Source organism: Halichoerus grypus, chromosome 13 (assembly GCF_964656455.1).
Source record: "Halichoerus grypus chromosome 13, mHalGry1.hap1.1, whole genome shotgun sequence".
Lineage (NCBI taxonomy): Eukaryota > Metazoa > Chordata > Mammalia > Carnivora > Phocidae > Halichoerus > Halichoerus grypus.
The window spans coordinates 84,380,567-84,397,426 of record NC_135724.1 but is presented as its reverse complement, the minus strand read 5'-3'; the positions used below and the strand labels follow the sequence as shown (position 1 = coordinate 84,397,426).

The 16,860-nt window shown below is 48.9% G+C and overlaps 1 protein-coding gene across 1 annotated transcript in view; it reads right to left on the bottom strand.

Annotated features, from left to right (window-relative positions):
- Positions 1-16,860, bottom strand: part of TBX5 (T-box transcription factor 5) — a 41,505-nt gene that overhangs the window by 1,604 nt on the left and 23,041 nt on the right. The window contains exon 7 of the mRNA XM_078060129.1: positions 8,198-8,424. Coding sequence (XP_077916255.1) covers positions 8,198-8,424 — 227 coding nt within the window. The remainder of the gene's footprint in view (positions 1-8,197; positions 8,425-16,860) is intronic.

Sequence of the window (16,860 nt, the reverse complement as noted above, 5' to 3'; positions counted from 1 at the left end):
ACGGGTCACCGTTTCCTTATTGAAAAAGTCACTTCCCTTCCCCCCAGACACCAGCTAGCCCCCAGCGTGGGGCCGTGGAGATCATTCTGTCTCTGAAAGAGGGTCTCCCGTAACTACTTTGGGGTCACTGCCTCCTTTAGGAACAGTCACAAGCGCTGGGCTCTCTCCTAGAAACACACACCGAAACACAACGTTTTGAAAACTGCCTGTGTGCTTAGCACAGCTTTGCACGAACTTTCGGGAGCTCAGGGAGCCCCTAAAATCCGGACCCCAAGTTAAGAAGTGTAGACGTATCTGAGTTTCAATCTGGTTCTCCTACTTCCTATCTGTGTGCCAGGAGCAGGGCTGGCCGCCCTGAGACCCACGCTCAGCTTGTCTAAAGCAGAGTTAGTAATACTTACCTCACCTGGCCGCTAAGAATTCAATAAATCAAGCACGTAAATCTCCTGATACCTGTCATCAAGAGCAGCTCTTGTTGCAAGGGAAACACCACCAGTCAGTCTCTCAGCAGACCTAACACAGATTAACACACCTCCAGGTGTTTCCTTCGGGGAAGCAATGCTTCAGAGTTTCGATCAAGGTGTAAACCTCAACACAGATTCATTCCTTCGCTGGGATTTTATCCGCCAACCTGGAGATTTTTCTGTCCTCATCTTCCAATCTCTTTCGAATCAATACATGTTAAGAAAAAATGTCTGTCGTTGGGGGGTGTGAAGAAAAAGGAAACACTGGGGCATCCCTGCACCTGCTGTGATGGTCAGTGGCCTGGGGGCAGGACATGGAACTAAATAATGGGAGGAGATCATCGTGATTAGGTATTGAGCACCTACTAAGCGACCTTTCCCTGGTCTCACAGTAATTCCTCCAGGTGGCCCCTCTTGCGCCTGTCAAGGGGCAGAAACTGAACTCAGAGAAGTGACCTTCCCAAGGTCACGGAACTGGGAAGGAGCACGGGCTGGAATCGAAGCCACGTCTGGCTTCCTTGCCAACCACACCTTGCTTCCAGCTCTCTCGATTTCTCACAGCGAATGCCACTCACCTAGTCATCCAACAGAGATGTGCTGAGCCACGACCAAGTGCCAAGTGCTGGGCCTAGAGCGGTCAATAAATAGCCAGGGTCCTGCTCAGTGCACTTTGGAGGTGGGGGGGGGGGCTCTCCATCCCACCCTGAGCAGTGACAGTGGGAGGCTGACGCTCGGTGAACGGGAGGTGGTCCTTGCATATAAAGCTTCACCCCACAGGGAGTCCTTTGGTTTTTGCACAGGATTTTAAAACAGCTCCCCAACTCGAGTAGGAGAGCTTGGGTTTGGGTTCCACCGAATGCTTCCATGGGCATCACACCCTGAGTAACACCCATAGGCGGGTAAAACTCTGCCCCATCTAAACGCATCTATGCTGGGACTGGACCCACCTCCCAGCAAGCACATTTATTTTTAGCTAGACTCTTTCTGGGACACATCTGGGCCCCATAGGACGCCCAAACATTTGTCCAAAATAAAAGCCAAAATGCGGCCTCTCTTCCAGGTGCTTTATCTACATCATGCCAACCATCCAGATGTTTGAAGACATCCAGATGAGCCCGTGGCCACTTTTTCCACCTTTCAATGGGGCATTTGTCTTTGGTGTCTTGAAGACATTGCTACACTCAACCTTTTCTGTCCTCCCCACCTCCTCCCTCGGTTCCCTCGTGCCTCCATGCTTCCTTCTAACCCACCCACCTCCCCACCCCCCACCCCCTGCCCCAGATCCATAAATCTGAATGTTTCCATTATTGCTAGAATCATAATCTTTGGGTTTTCCATTTAACCAGGGCGTTCCCCTTTTCAATAATCAAGAGTACAGCTGCAGGGTACCCTTGGCAAGAGAAAAAAAACAAGGCAAACTAACCATTCCCGAGTTTCTGATCCCCTTCCAGATTTGTTACAAGCAAAAAAAGGAAGAATAATATGAAAAAGGCCAGAGCACATTTTGGAAAATCGTAAAATTACACATTCCAGTCTTTAATAACCCGAAGATCTGATGCAGAGTCCTAAGAAAAGCAAAAGACTGGCTTATTCATGAAAGCGGGTCCCGAGCGTTCTCAAATTCCTCTTTGGACCTCATCACATTGTAAAGAAATTCCAAAGCACAGATCCAAATTTCAGGTCGGTGGTGATCAATGGTTGGGATATAATCCCTATGTTTGTTTTGGCCATGGTTTGGTTTCTTTCTCTTTATTGGGAGCCTGATAATTGGTCAACAGCAAAGATCTCTTTCCCAGCCGAGTCGTGTTTCCCTTCCACGGCTGGGGAATAGGGAGTCAAGCATCATGTCTTCCATGAGATGGGTCCAGAGCTCAGTTTCAGAAAGGTGAGTAGTAAGAGCGGTCAATTATATTCTACCTGTCCTGAACCCAACTGAGTCTCTTGAATAACAGGAAAGCTCTTCCTGATTCTGAGCACTGATCACCACATAGCACTGCGAAATATCCCGGCACCTTGCATTTTTCTAGTGGTTTCTGATTCTGGATAAATGGCTTTAACGACCTTTCCAGAGCACAGATTTTAGAGCATGTCTCTGACTCTCCCTGCCTATGTGACCTTGCATGGGCCACTGCACCATATCCCAATCTCAGTTCTTGACTATGTAGGGGGATAATGCTTAGATTCCTTGCAGGAATGGAGATGATAATAAAGTGTTCAAATCTTATCTGTCCAAGTAACACGGGTCTCTTCTTTTTTCCCTCTTAGAAGATCGGATGGATGGCTGTGTGGAGGCTGTCCAATGCTTGAAGGTGTCTGGGTGGATCCCAGAGCAGGAAAATTCACAAGGCTGCTTTTAAATTGCTCATCCCATTAAGCAAATATTGTCACTATTTCCAAATGGGTCATTTCTCTTGCTGATTGGGTTTATTCGGATGAAAGATCTGGGTGAACCGCCACTCCTGGGCTGAGCGACCTTCAGCAAGTCAGAAGTGGAAGTATGATTCAGGCTTTCTGACTCACAACACAGTGCTCTTTCTGACAGACAGCCTAAGTCTTTCAGCTTTCGTGTCCAGAAAAGATGAGAAGATGGTAACCTTGACCTGGTGGGTGGATGGATGGATGGATGGATGGGACAGCCTAAGCCTTTTCGGCTTTTGTGAAACTCACTGTGTCCAGAAAAGATGAAAAGATGGTAACCTTGACCTGGTGAATGGATGGATGGATGGATGGATGGACAGATGGATGGATGGTGTGTGTGTGTGTCCCCATAATGTTAGCTCTTAGCTCAAAGTGGGACAGACTGAATCAGTATTGTGAGAAGATTCTCAGTTGGGAATCAAAAGACTCGGGTCCAATCCTCACTGAACCACCATCTGAAAATCATGACATTTATTTATTTGCTTATTATCTGTCTCCCCAAGGAGAATACAAATTTCGGGAAAAGAGGGACCTTCGCCCCCTTGCTGTCCCCTTATCCCACGTACAAGGGACAGCGCCCGGTACAAAGTAAATGCTCAACAAATATTTATTTCACGAACGCATCCCGGATCTGCCACTCACCAGCCACACGACCTTGGGAAGCCAATCCAACCTCCTAGTCCCCTGTTATGCCCTGCAAAATGGGGATGGAGGGCACCACTGCCCCCAAGCCCGGCTCAGGGGCTGGAAGGAAGGTCCAGTGAAGGAAGCAGTGTGAAATTGGTCTAAAAAGCACACAGCATGGACAAAATGCAACCCACAGAACCCTTTACTGTATTCTCTTCCTCCCCCCGCCCCACCTCTGACTTCCCTTTGAATAGCCAGGGCAGTAGATGGCTTTACTCAAATCTTTATTTGGGTTGCCTCTGGTTTCTAAGGTTGGGGAGGGGGGCGGTTATCAGGGTGGGAGGGGGAAAGAAAGACAGACAAGTGCTCTCCCAGGCCCCGGGGTCCTGGATTTGATTGAGTGGCATTGATAAAAGACCTTCCTGGCTCTTTCGGCTCCATCCACGGGGAGAGATAGTTTGGAGACAGCTGGGTCCAAACACAAGAAACCCTCTGGCCTGCCTGGCCCTTTGACATTTCGTTGGGCCTGCCTCCTGGGCTCGTTGGAAAGGAGACAGACAATGAGGGGAAGTCAGATAGTGGGGCAGCCAGGGGCCGCGGGGGGGGGAGGGAACCACCCACGGAGCTATCACTTCACGGGAATCCCAAACTGGAAGGAAACCTTGCTGATTCCTTATCACCTTACAATGGAGGCTGATGATGAATTGCTTTTTGTCGGCACGCGGGACAGACAGAGCTCGGCTGGAATGCTCTCTGTCCCCGGGAGCGCCCTTTTGGGGGTGGAGGGAGGTGAGAAGGGCAGAGGTTTGTGGCAAGGTGAAAGGGGTCCTGCAGGGTGCACGCCCCCTGCAGCCCGAATGCACGGACCGTGGCGTGAACTTGGGGTGGGACCACTCACAAGCCGGGTGATGCTGGACCAATCACTCAATCTCCCTGAGCCTCAGTTTCTGCATCTGTGGAAAGGGAGTCATTCTTCACCTTGTTATCTATCGACAACGGGTCCCTGGGGCCTGACTGTACCCACACCTGCAGATCTTGTGCCGACAGCCAGGGTGAGCACTGTCATTTCCCGCCTCAGGGCCTGCAATAGCCTCTCGGCAGAGCTTTGGAGCCAATCCTCATCCCCCCACCCCCTACCCCCCAACACAGCAAAACGGCTGCTTCAAAACAGAAACCTCATCACGTCCCTCGTGGGTCAAAACCCCTCCGATGGCTGCCTGTTGGGGTCAGGATAAAATCTAAAGTCCTGGGGTGCCTGGGTGGCTCAGTCGTTTGAGCCTCTGATTCTTGGTTTGGGCTCAGGTCATGATCTCAGGGCCCTGGGATCGAGCCCCTCATCAGGCTCCCTGCTCAGCATGGCGTCGGCTTGTCCTTCTCCCTCTGCTCCTCCCCCTGCCCATGTGCATGCTTTCTCTCTTTCTCTCATAAATAAACAAATAATCTTTTAAAAAAAATCTAAAGTCCTTAAAATGGCTTACAAGGGCTGGCAGCGTGCTGGTTCCTGCCTTTCTCCGTAGCTCATCTGCCTCCCCCTCCCCTCACTGTGTTCCAGCCACAGTGGCCCTGTGTTTGCTCCCCAGCAGGGGCTGGCTCCCCAGTTTCTGAGGGGCTGCACCCATACCCTTCTCTCTGCCTGGATCCCCGGCCATCTCCCCTCTTTCTCCTTCCAGCTTCCGCTCTGCAGACCTTGGCTTAAACTCCCCCTGATCCCCCAGCTCCTGAGTCACACCCTGCATCATACGTACGCATCGGCACGTTTCCTATCTCCTTCACAGCATCAGATCACCGTTTTAATCAAGCAGTCGTATCACCGTATATAATTACACATCTGACCCACTTGCAGCCGTGAGCTTCCTAAGTGCAGAGCGGTGGCCAGCTAACACGCATCGAGCACTTAGATGTGTGGGGTACTCTTCCGGGCGCTTCGCATGAACCCTCTCGTTCCATCTCATCACGACCCTTTGGGGGAGGTGCTACTGTAATCCTCATTTTGCAGAAAAGGGAGTTGAGGCTGAGAAAGCAAGCAGCTTGCCCGTTGCCATGCTGCTGGAAAGCATCAGCTGCTGGGATGTCCTGCGGCAGATTGGCCACCAAGTCCGGCTTCCCCAGTGGCCACCTCAAGTCGACCCTGAGCTCACCTGAGGATCCTGCCAAATACCCTGTTGCGGGTCATCTGCTCACATCATCGGAAGACTTCATCCCCTTGCCTTCAAAGCCTTCTCACACCACCCTCCAGGAGAAAAGCCTTTACAAGGATAATGCTGTAGATACTGAATCTAAAAAAGTACCTGGATTCTTTTTAACTTCTTCCTCCCCTTCTTTTGGCCTGGCATTAATTTAATCGACAGAACTCCCTAATTCAAACCTGGTGAGCTCTTCATCAGTATGTTTGACTCAGTGTCCAGGCCGATCTCTAGTGAAAAGTGGCATTCTGAGATTATGGCTGATAAGCAAAGGTAATGGGGACCGTCTACAGGGTGACTCGGAGCTCAAGCAGAGCCTGCAGACCAGGCATGGGTTCAAATTCCCACCTTCGGGAACCACGAGCACATGATTTTACCTTTCTGAGCCTCGGTTTCCCTGTTTGTAAAGTGAGGGAATAACAGCGCATACGTAATAGTGTTGTCAAAAGGCCATGGCGTAGAACCTAGGCGAGGCTCGCCTTCAACAGGACAGAGATCCGAATCCTCATGCAGTACTGTGCCCCAAGGGACATGCTTAAACCCTGCTCGTGCCTGAAGAGGCTGACATGTTTGCAGGCATCTGGTCTCCAGCCCAGGCGGCAGTGGACATGCTGGGAGCCGGGCCAGGGGGCCCGTTGGGGTGATATTATTGTTCAGGCCTTCAAGATCCAAGGAGCTTGGATGGGCTTCAGGTTAAGTCTGGAAACTTAGCCTCGCCCAGGGCAGCTCCCCAGCCCCAGGCTTGAACCAATGACAGCCCTTCTCTCCTTCAAGACGTGAGATCGGTAATGTCAAAGAGTCAAACTGTGTTACTTTCCTTGAGTAACCTCAGCTCAGAGAAGACTGCCAAAGCATCCATTTCCCATCAGTTCTTGTTAGTGACCTGATTTAAAGGAAGAAGAAGATGAAGGAGAAGAATGAGAAGAAGAAAAAGAAGAAGAAGGAGGAGGAGGAGGAGGAGGAGGAAGAGGAGGGAGAGGAGGAGGGAGAGGAGGAGGAAGAAGAAGAAGTAGTTGTTCCAGACACAGGGCGCTGGACTTCTAAAGGCATCGAGTTGGCCACTGAGGCTGGGAGGTATGAGAGACCCCTCTCAAAGACTAAGATCTGGGCCTGCTGGAGCAAACCAGTGACTGCTTCTTGGGTCAACCTTTTGCTAAATATGGCAAGCACACTTTCATGAGATCATCACACCACGCCTATGGGACAGGTCTGATCATGAGACCAAATCTACAGATTAGAAAAAATAAGGCTTAGAGCAGTTAAGGAACTTGCCCCAATCATAAAAATCTGCAAATGGCAAAGGTGGGATTCATCCCAATTGTACGTGGTCCCTGCCCCCCCATATCTGCTTTCTCGAAACTTCACCCAGATAAGCAGCCTTCCCTTCCTCTGTGGATGCTCTCCCTGGAGCCGTACCTGCCACTCACACAATCAGACCTAACACCTGCTGGGTGCTTACTGAGTATCAGATGCTCTGCGGATCTCAAGCACCGTTTACAAGGTGAGAAACTGAGGCATAGAGAGGCCAGGACACCTGCTGAGGTCACACAAGAAGCTGGTGGTAGAGTTGAGACTCAAGCCTGTGTCGTCTGGCCCTGTCGCCCATGCTGTCCCCACCTTGCCGGTCTGCCGTTCACACAAGTGACCGTTCTATTAAGCTGAACTCAACCACATCCGCTTTGACTCTGGCTCAAAAAATGTGCCACCAGAAATTTCCTTTTGTATTACAGCCCTCAACTCAGATGACTTAGGAAAAGTCACCCATTTCTCATTTGGCAAAGAAGACAATGAAGGGTCTCAGACAGAATTTAAACTAGATTTAAAGACAAAATGCAAAGGAGAGAAGATCAGTTGTGATTTTCTTTTTCTTTCCCTTTCTTTTTTTTTGATTTTGATCTGGAATGAGAGAAGAGCTCAGACTCCACCCACCCAAGAGAAACCCTAGCACATGAACCAAAGCACATCCAACTACAAGAAGGCTCTCTGCAGCCTGGCTTGCAATACAACCACAAATGCTAGAAGCAGCCACCTTGGCCACTCGTGGGAGTGAAAAATAAATTCTGCTTCACCCTTTCGAGGCCATATTTTCTCTTCAGCAGCTAAAAAGCGCAAGGCAGCTCTAGGTTCATGAAAAGATCATCTACAACGTATTCCCGAGCTTAAGAAAGGCAAGTTGCAAAATACAGACAGTATAATATCAACTGTTAAAAGTAAAAACAAAACTATTTTTATGTGTCTCTGCACACATGGTGTGCGTGCACACACATGTGTAAATGAATTAAATAGGACCGGACAGTTCAAATAAGTTTTCCCCAAGGAAGGGGCCAGAACTGGAGGAGATGTATCAAACGAGATCCTTCCCTTTTACTGATATGGTTTGAATTTCTTACAATTTCCATGTATTTTTATATTGCTTACATTTTTTAAATAAATAAATGTAGCTGTGTGTACTTTTTTTTCCCCCAAGGAAAGGAAGGAAAAACAGAAAAGGGTCATCACACTCACCTTTCCTCTTGGTGCAATGGTAAATCTGACCGTGCTCCTGGGGCAGTGGGTATGGGTTGGGCGGGGGCAGGAGGTCCTGGGAGGGGCCGGACACACCATTCTCGCACTGGTACTGGGACCCCAAGTTGGATGAGGCAGAGAGAGCTCGAGGCTCACTGCTGAAAGGACTGTGGTTGGAGGCTACTTTTTGTCTTACTGTGCTCCTGGGAACCACAGGATATTCTTTACTGAAAGAGAGAAGATGGGAAATAATATTGATCAGTGCCCCGATACAGATCCCCCCACTGGCTGAACCACAGGGTCAAAGAATCCACCAGAAATGAGTCACAGAATAAGAAAAAAAGGAGTCTTTGATGAGCACAGTGATCCAATTATACCCAAGTGCTTCAAACACCACAGACACATATATCCACACATTAACTTTTCATGCCTTATACATTAGGCAAGTAGGTTTATGAATAGTTCTATGTGTATGCCAAAAATTAAATGAGCATCCCCCACGAGGAACCCCTCTTCACATGGCATTTTGAAATATTTCAACCTCATGTATATGTCTCTGAATTCCCTAATTCAAAAGCTAGAAGAGTGAAGCAGTCACTTAGACTGAACTTCTGGGTTTCCATCTTTAAAACAGGGCTGAGGTCTTGGTCCAACATTAGTAAAGAAGTTGCTGACCACCTAGGATAGTCAGGTATGATCTTCGGCTACCCTAATCTGGGTCGTTTGCTGCCTATGCCTTCGAATTTCCTTTTGAGTGGGTGTACTTGTCACCACTGACAATATTTAACTTATCCTCCATGCCTGGCTAGTAAAAATTCCCAGTTCAAACGTTGCTGAGAGAAGAAATGAACTAACACGTGTGAAAAACTGAACATAGCAAGTGCTCCGCAAATGGCAAGCATCATCATTATTGCCATTGTTTTGAGAGAGTAGGAGAGAGAAAGAGAGGGAAAGAGAGGAAGGAAGGGAGAAGAAGAGCAAGGATAAAGGAAACCGAGCACAGAGCATGGGGTCTAAAATTAGGCAGATCCAGATTCACATCCCATCCCCATCACTTACAGACTGTGTGCCCTTCGGAGCTTCAATGGTCACACGAGTGAAGCAAGCAGAATAAAATCCAGTGACATCCTATGAATAGCGTCCTCCCAAGGGCTCAAAATGTGGTTCCTCACCCTCTTAGGATACACCATCCACACGCCCTTGCCTTCAGCTTTCATACCAGTATTCCCGCTCTCTTCCTCACGATAGCCTGGGGACTTCAACTGAAACCTCCCCTGGGAAGGAGGGAGGTGTGCTCAGCAGCCCCAGGAGCCCCACAGGAAGCCAGGTGGGTGGGGAGGGTCAGAGTGGGAGTCTGCAGAGGAGCTGGGAGGAGGGGTGGCTCTAAGATCAAAGGAAGAATTGAGAGAAGCTTAAGAAGAGAATGGTCTGGCCTGGAACACGTGCTCATCCCATGCAGGGGAGGGGGCTGCCAATGTTTGGGGTGGGGAGAGGAAACTGTGGGCAGGAGAATCACAATTACACTGCACAGGCTGGTGGAGGGGTGATCCAGCGCATCCTTTCTGGAAGGCAACTGGATAGCATCCCTTTTCTTAAAAACGTACAATAACGTAGATGCAGCAATCCAATTACTATGCGTTTTCCTAAGAAGTTGTTCAAGTCAGGGGCACGTGGGTGGCTCAGCCAGTTAAGCGTCTGCCTTCAGCTCGGGTCATGATCCCAGGGTCCTGGGATCGAGCCCCGCATCGGGCTCCCTGCTCAGTGGGAAGCCTGCTTCTCCCTCTCCCATTGCCCCTCCCCCACTCATGCCCTCTCTCAATCTCAAATACATAAAATCTTAAAAAAGAAAAAGTTGTTCAAGTTGGTGTGCAAAGACATAAGCATGAGGCTTCTCTCTGCAGCACTGTTTATAACAGGGAAAAAACGAGAAACAGCCTAAATGCCCTCATGAATGGTTAAGTAAACTTTGGCAGAGATGAGAATGGAATATTACACAGGCTTCAAAAAGAATATGGAGACTATCCACACATGGATGCAGAAAGCCGTGCGAGATGAACCAAGGTAGTAGGACACAGAACATCATCTAACTTATGAGATAATTACCAGGGCTCCCTTCAGGAGCCGGGGATATGGGAAAACTTTTAGGGCACTTACTATTTTGTGCAAAGTGGAAGCGCTGCTTGGATGAAAAGCAAAATAGAGATGAAGACGAAGATATTCAAAGCCCTCCCCATGCTTCTCCCAAGAAGACTACTTGCAGGTGGGAGGGGGAGAACCGGATTTGAATCTGATCCCAAGTCACCCGGGAAGTGCAGAAAAGCTGCTACTTCCGGGAAATGCCCAGTCTTCATAAGGTCCCCAGAAACGAGTCCCTCCACCACCCCCCACAGCCTTTAGCATACCCAGGCCAATGTCCTTGCTAACTCTGTGAGCTCAGATAAAGCAGGTCGCCTCACTAAGCCTTAGTCTCCCCGTCTGTGAGATGAGGAAAACACAGAGATGATGCGGAGAAACCACACCGTTCTACCGTGAGTGCCCCGATACCTTCCTATCCCTGAAGAACCCACTGGACCCTGATTTCTATTTAGATATTTAAGAATCTGGATGTAGTGGAAAGAATGAAGGTGTTGGATTCAGGAAGATATGTGTTCTCTAAAAGATCCGCCATCTAATGCTGTGTGGCCTTGGATGAGGCACTTAACCTCTCTGAGCCTCACGAGACTGTTGAAAAGATCCCACCATATGCCCTAGAAAATACCTGGCACTTAGTAGAAACTTCTGTTATGCCTTCACAAGAATGACTCATGCTTTCAGCCCACGGAATTTCTCAGGAGGAAGCCTGTCTCCTTGACTTGGGAGGCCTTTCCTCAGGGGGAAACTTAAGGTTCTAAATTTGGATTTGTAAAATGACGTCTTTATTTTCATTAATCTTAAATTGAAATTTAGCATTCCTTTCTGTTACAAATGTAGGCAACAAGCCACGGTTGTATTAGCAGCCCTAGCGACTGTCATCAACAGAAATGAAATAATTTCATTTCCACCGCAGCTGCTGTAGATGCCTCAAGATACCATTTGTGCTTATCACAGCTTCAAAATTACAGTCCTTTTAGACCTGCTACTAGATCCCGTTACTTAAGACATTTATAAAGTGCACGTAATCCCGTATTGCCGTTTAAAAATATTCTGTTAACTATGTTTCAGGATAACTGGTTTTCTTTTTGCAATCTACGCATTTGATAGGATGCATTTAATCATATTATTCTGAGAAGTGTGACCCATAAGTTTCACCAGACCACCAGAGAGGCCCATGGCACCAAACAGGCTAAGAACTCCTCCCTCGAAGAAATACGTTATCAGTAAATCCCCAACTTAGTTGTGACTTTTGCCATAAACCAACTATTCTTTTATGGCTTAAGAGTCCACCTGAAATCAGGTCAGGTACCAAGAACACTAGATCTAACACAGCGTGAAGGATGCTGCATTGGCCTTTCCATCCTTTCTGTGACCCTATGAAATAGGTACTGGTTTTATCCCCACTTTCCGGGATGAGGCCACCAGGGCCTTGGGAGGTCAAGCAACTCGCCCGTGGTCACAGAGCTAGAAAGAGACACAACCAGGATTCTAACCCAACCGTACCCTCGCTATTCCTAGACAGGCTCCTCATTATTTCTTTCCATTTTTAGGATGCAACATACTTTTAGAGGAGCAGGGGGCTTAGGGCCCAAGATTCCTCTCCTGCTTCTCCCATCCCTCGGGGGTGCAACGATCTCCACCCTGGCCCCTGACTTTGTTTGTCATGTGAAAGCACGTCAGAGTAGCCAGGCAGGGGACACGGAGTGTCTGCCAAGTTTCCATGAGGCTACAGAGCCCTCACAACACCCAGGGGTCCCCTGGCCGAGCTTTCCTGTGGCATGTACCACCTCCAAACCAAAGCTGGAGCCATCCTGAGCAGCCACACCACTTGGAATCGCCCCCTGGGGCCAGAAGTCTGAAAGGAATGAAGTTAGCTTTACAGTCCTCTCTTTGCGGCTCCAGCTACGTAATGGAAAAAAAAAAAAAAAAAGGAGGAGGAGGAGGAAAATTATAATAATAATAAAACATTATAAAAGTTGTCAAATCTCACTGGCAATTCTATTTAGGTCTGCTTAGTTCAAGAACGGAGCTGCCCGAGCTCCAACAGGAAGGGGGAAATCTCTTTTTAGTTTTATATTCTTAATGGGGACGGTTATTTTTTTTAATTAAAGAAAACAACTCCTCCCCCCAAAAGAAAAAGTTGGCTGAGGGATTTTACAAGAGAATGTATCAATGGATTCCGTGGAATTCTCCCTTCCAGCGCTGCCAAATTGCAAAATTACTCTCTAGAAAGGCCAAATCCTGCTTTTGATTACTAACACTCACAGAAGTGGAAAAGCCGTATTATCCCAATAACCACTCGTCCCTCGCAGCTTGTTTTTCTCCAGGGCGCTTGAAACATCCTCCCCACCGTCAATCATGAACCCATCCCCTGGTGCCTGCAATCTACGTCCCCAAGTCCAACTGACAGGTGGACTGACAGCGTGCAAGCGTGAAGTGCCTTCTCCATCAGCGTGGGATTACAGAGGCAAAGGGAAGAAAACACCGCAATCACACAAGCTGTGGGCATTTTTACTGGGCTCCTCGATGCACCGATCAAAGGAACACGATCCGTGGCACTACGACCCGCTGTGGACTGTCCTTGCAGTGGGAAGACAGACCCTCCTCCCCTGCAGCTCGAGAGCATCCCTGAGGAATCCAGGGCACAAAGGAAGCAAAGGAAAAGTTGAAAAGCCCCTGTGTGTCTGGGAAGAGGGGCAGCAACAAAGTGCTTTTTCCTCAGCCCGATCCTCATCCTCGTCACCCCCACCTCCAACTCCTCATCAACCTTGTTCTTTGGGGCCTCTTAACGCCCCAGCCACTCTACCGGTCGACTGACTGCGTTCCCTCCTTTGATCCAGGCAACAAGCCCACTCCACTGGTATGATTAGACACACTTTAGAGGTAAAGACATTGAGGCTCAGAGAGGTTAAGCACCTGGCCGCAGACTGCACAGCTAAGAAGAGGATAGAGTCGCGCTTGGTCCTGGGTCAGTGCTATTCCCAAGCTCTTGCCAGTGAATTTCAACTTCACACCAACTGGCCTCTAGAAGGCCGCCTGGTGCTGAAAGCTGGCCCCGGGCTGCATGGGGCAATGTCAAGCTCTACTGGTCCATCTGTCCGTCCTACTGTTTGAGCAACCTTTACTACACCAAATGTCCAACGGCGCTGCTCTCTCTGCCATTGGCCGCATCCCCGCCGATGCTAGCCGGGGGGCGGGGGGCCCCCAGCACCTCGGCTCTGCCGCGGGTTTCGGAGCCCGCAGACCAGCTCCCTCCCGGCTCGGGCCCCCTCTCACGTTCTGTTCCACGTGAGCGAGTGCAGTGAATGATGCCATTGTCGCGGGGTCTGGGTTGTAAAACGTTACAAGGGAACACAAACCCACGGCCAAACTGCATCTGTAGCCCGCCAGCTAACGAACGCCCCCGAGAACGTTTCTCACTGCGGCCAACTGAATTGGTCTTTTCACAGGACAGGTGGCAGGGGCGCCGGGGTGCTGGATGGGGGGGCTCACTCAAGTGTGGGCAGCCCTTCTCAAAGGACCGGAGGGAGCAGCGCGCCGGGGCAAGGCTAGGACTGCAGGATCCCCGGTCTCCCGGGAGCGAGGTCCTCCTCTGGCCAGCACCCTGCCCTGCGATGGAAATTCAGAAAGCGGCCCCACCATCCCACAAGAGCTCTCACTTATGAACAGCTCTGGGGGGACACTGTTCTGATCTAACGTGCAGGACCGCCCGGGCAGGACTGAGCGCGGGGCAAATCATCATCGCTGCCTCCTCCTCGTCTACGAAGTGCTTTACGGTCCTTCTAGCACTCCGTTCACACCAGCCAGCAAAGCTGGGGAAGGGCATGCTGAGAACAGGGCACACAGAGAAGCCACACACCTTTCCCCGCGCTGATCCCACCAAGGCCGTAGGATTCAGGGGGCACCAAGAAATGCCGAGACGTCTCCCTCTCCGGCCTTGAGCACCCCCCACTTACGGCAACTTTGGTTTGAGAACCCCGGGGCTCCCTTGTTAAATCTCTAGGTAATTTACTCTCAGGGTGGTCGTGTGGGGTTGGGGCTGTGTGGACATGCCTCACTTCTGTACTCGGCCTCAAACCTGGCCACAGTGGAGCTGGCTAGGTTCCACCTTTTTCTGAGCCTCACTCTTCTGTCTGTAAAATGGGAATAATAAGCCTCACTGCCTCTCGGGATTGTAAAATAGTACGACGCAGGGAAAGGCTTAGCATATATTTGGGACACACGGCTCGATATACACCAGCTTACAAATCGCACAGGATTCTATTCTGAAGCAGAAGTTCTTACCTTGCAATGGCTCCGAATGGCCTATGAACTCCCCTCCCTCTCCCCCGAAATATCAGATATTTAGTAGAACTTGTTGATTTTTCTAGGGAGAGGTCCGTACTCGTATCACCTACTCAAAAGCAGTCTGCGGTTCCAAAAAAGCTTTCGAGCGACACTACGGGGGCAGTTCCAGAATCACGGAGAAAGCCCTGGGTAGTTGCATGGACCACAGAGGAGGCCAGCATTTGCTTCAGTCTCTTCACTCACAGAATGCGAAGCACAAGGTCCACGTCACACGTCCTTGTTGTGAGCCCCCAAAACAAGAGCTGGGGTGGGAAGCTACAGACAGAAACTCGACATTTTGGTGCCGTCTCCTAAAACTAGCAATTTTAACAAGTTTAACCATGCTTTGTCTTAGTAGTTTTTTTTGTTTTGTTTTGTTTCTGTTTTCATGATTTTGGAGGGAGGACGGGAAGGTGGAGAGGCCTTTCCGAGGTTCAGCCTGGGTCTTTCTGGAAGCCAGAAGACTGGAAAGGCCCGGACTTAACAGACCTTTCTCAAACTGTTTCCTATACTGAAGGGGATGGTCTTGAGGCCTTGGTTCTGAGAGGCATCCCCTGGGGGCTCGTCGGTCATACAGAGGGAAGTCAAGCAGCTCCTGGTGACCTTTAGCTCAAATGATGACCTTGGCGAAGTCACCCAAAAGCAAACACTCCTGCAAGAATGCTAAGCGGCCTGCATGCTAATATAAAAATCTGTCTCTCCCCCTCAAAACAAGCACAAACATCTATGAGGGAGTGGGTCTCCAGGGAAACAAGCTTCTAATGTGAGACTTACTGGGATGGGGTAGCTGAGATACAGGGCTGAGGGTGGGGACGGGCAGAGAGACACGAGTGGGTTTCAAGCTTGACAGTAGAGTGCATTCATCTGGGGAATTAAAGAAAAAAAGGCTGACTCCTGTGAAGTCGGTGAAAGGGGTTAAGCATGTAAGTATTTTGATGAGCACTGAGCAACGTATAGAAGTGTTGAATCATAATACTGTACCCCTGAAACTAATAGAACGCTGTATGTTAATTATACTTCAATTTAAAAAAGAAAAAAAATTCTGCAAAGAAAAAAAATACCAAGGCACCTGGGTAGCTCAGTGAGTTGGGCATCCAACTCTTAATTTCAGCTTGGGTCATGATCTCGGGGTTGTGGGATCGAGCCCAACATCGGGCTCCCCGCTCTTTAAATCAACAAATAAATAAAATCTTAAAAAAAAAAAAAAAGAAAAAATACTGACTCCTTAGCCCACTCCCACCTCAAGAGTCTGATGCCATTGTTCTGTGGTGCAGCCTGGACTTGAGAAGTTTTTAAAGCTCCCCAGGAGAAAGAAGCCTATGTGAAAGAGAACTCGCCGTAAGAATCCATTTACACAAAATTCTGAACAGACAAAACTAATTTATAGTAAAAAAAAAAAAAGTCAAAATATGGATTGCGTCTGGTAGGGAGGTGGAATTAACTGGGGTGGGGCATGAGGGAAATGTCTGGGGTGAGGGAATGTTCTATATTACCACGGGGGCTTGGGTTTCATACGAATGTGTATTTGTCAAAAAGTGAATTGTGCACTTAAGATTTGTGCATTCCACTGTATGTAATTTTACCTAAAACAGAGATTCGTGAGCAAAAAATGAATCTTAATGATATGCATACAGAAGTATAGAGGAGTGAAATGTACTCATGTCTGCCACTCAGTATGAAATGCTTAAAAAAAAATAAGATGGATGGATGGATTGGTAAATGTCTGGCTGGATGGACAAATGGATGGATGGGTCAGTGGATGAATAGGTGGATGGTGGATGGCTGGATTGATAGATGGTAGATGGATGGATGGATGGATGGATGGGTGGATGGAATAGGGTAAATATATAGCAAAATATTAACTGCAGAACCTAAGCAGTGTACATTTCTTCCATGTTTTCTATATGTCTTACATCTTTCATAATAAAACATTAGGGGAGCACTGCAGGTACTTCTCATGTTCAGCCAAAGTTAAGCATTTAGAGCAAAGGGTTATTTTTTATAAAACAGTCCAGCACATGGGATCTATTTCCAGATCTGTTTCACACATTTACCTGAATGCCCTTGCTCGTTCTGCAGAGACAAGGGATTACCCAGGTGCAAGCAGGGGACCCCTCCATCAGAAAACCTGTCAAAGGGCAGTTTCTGAGCCCTCCCTAGAGCCACCGATTCAGAACCTCTGAGTATGAAACCCAGAAATCTGC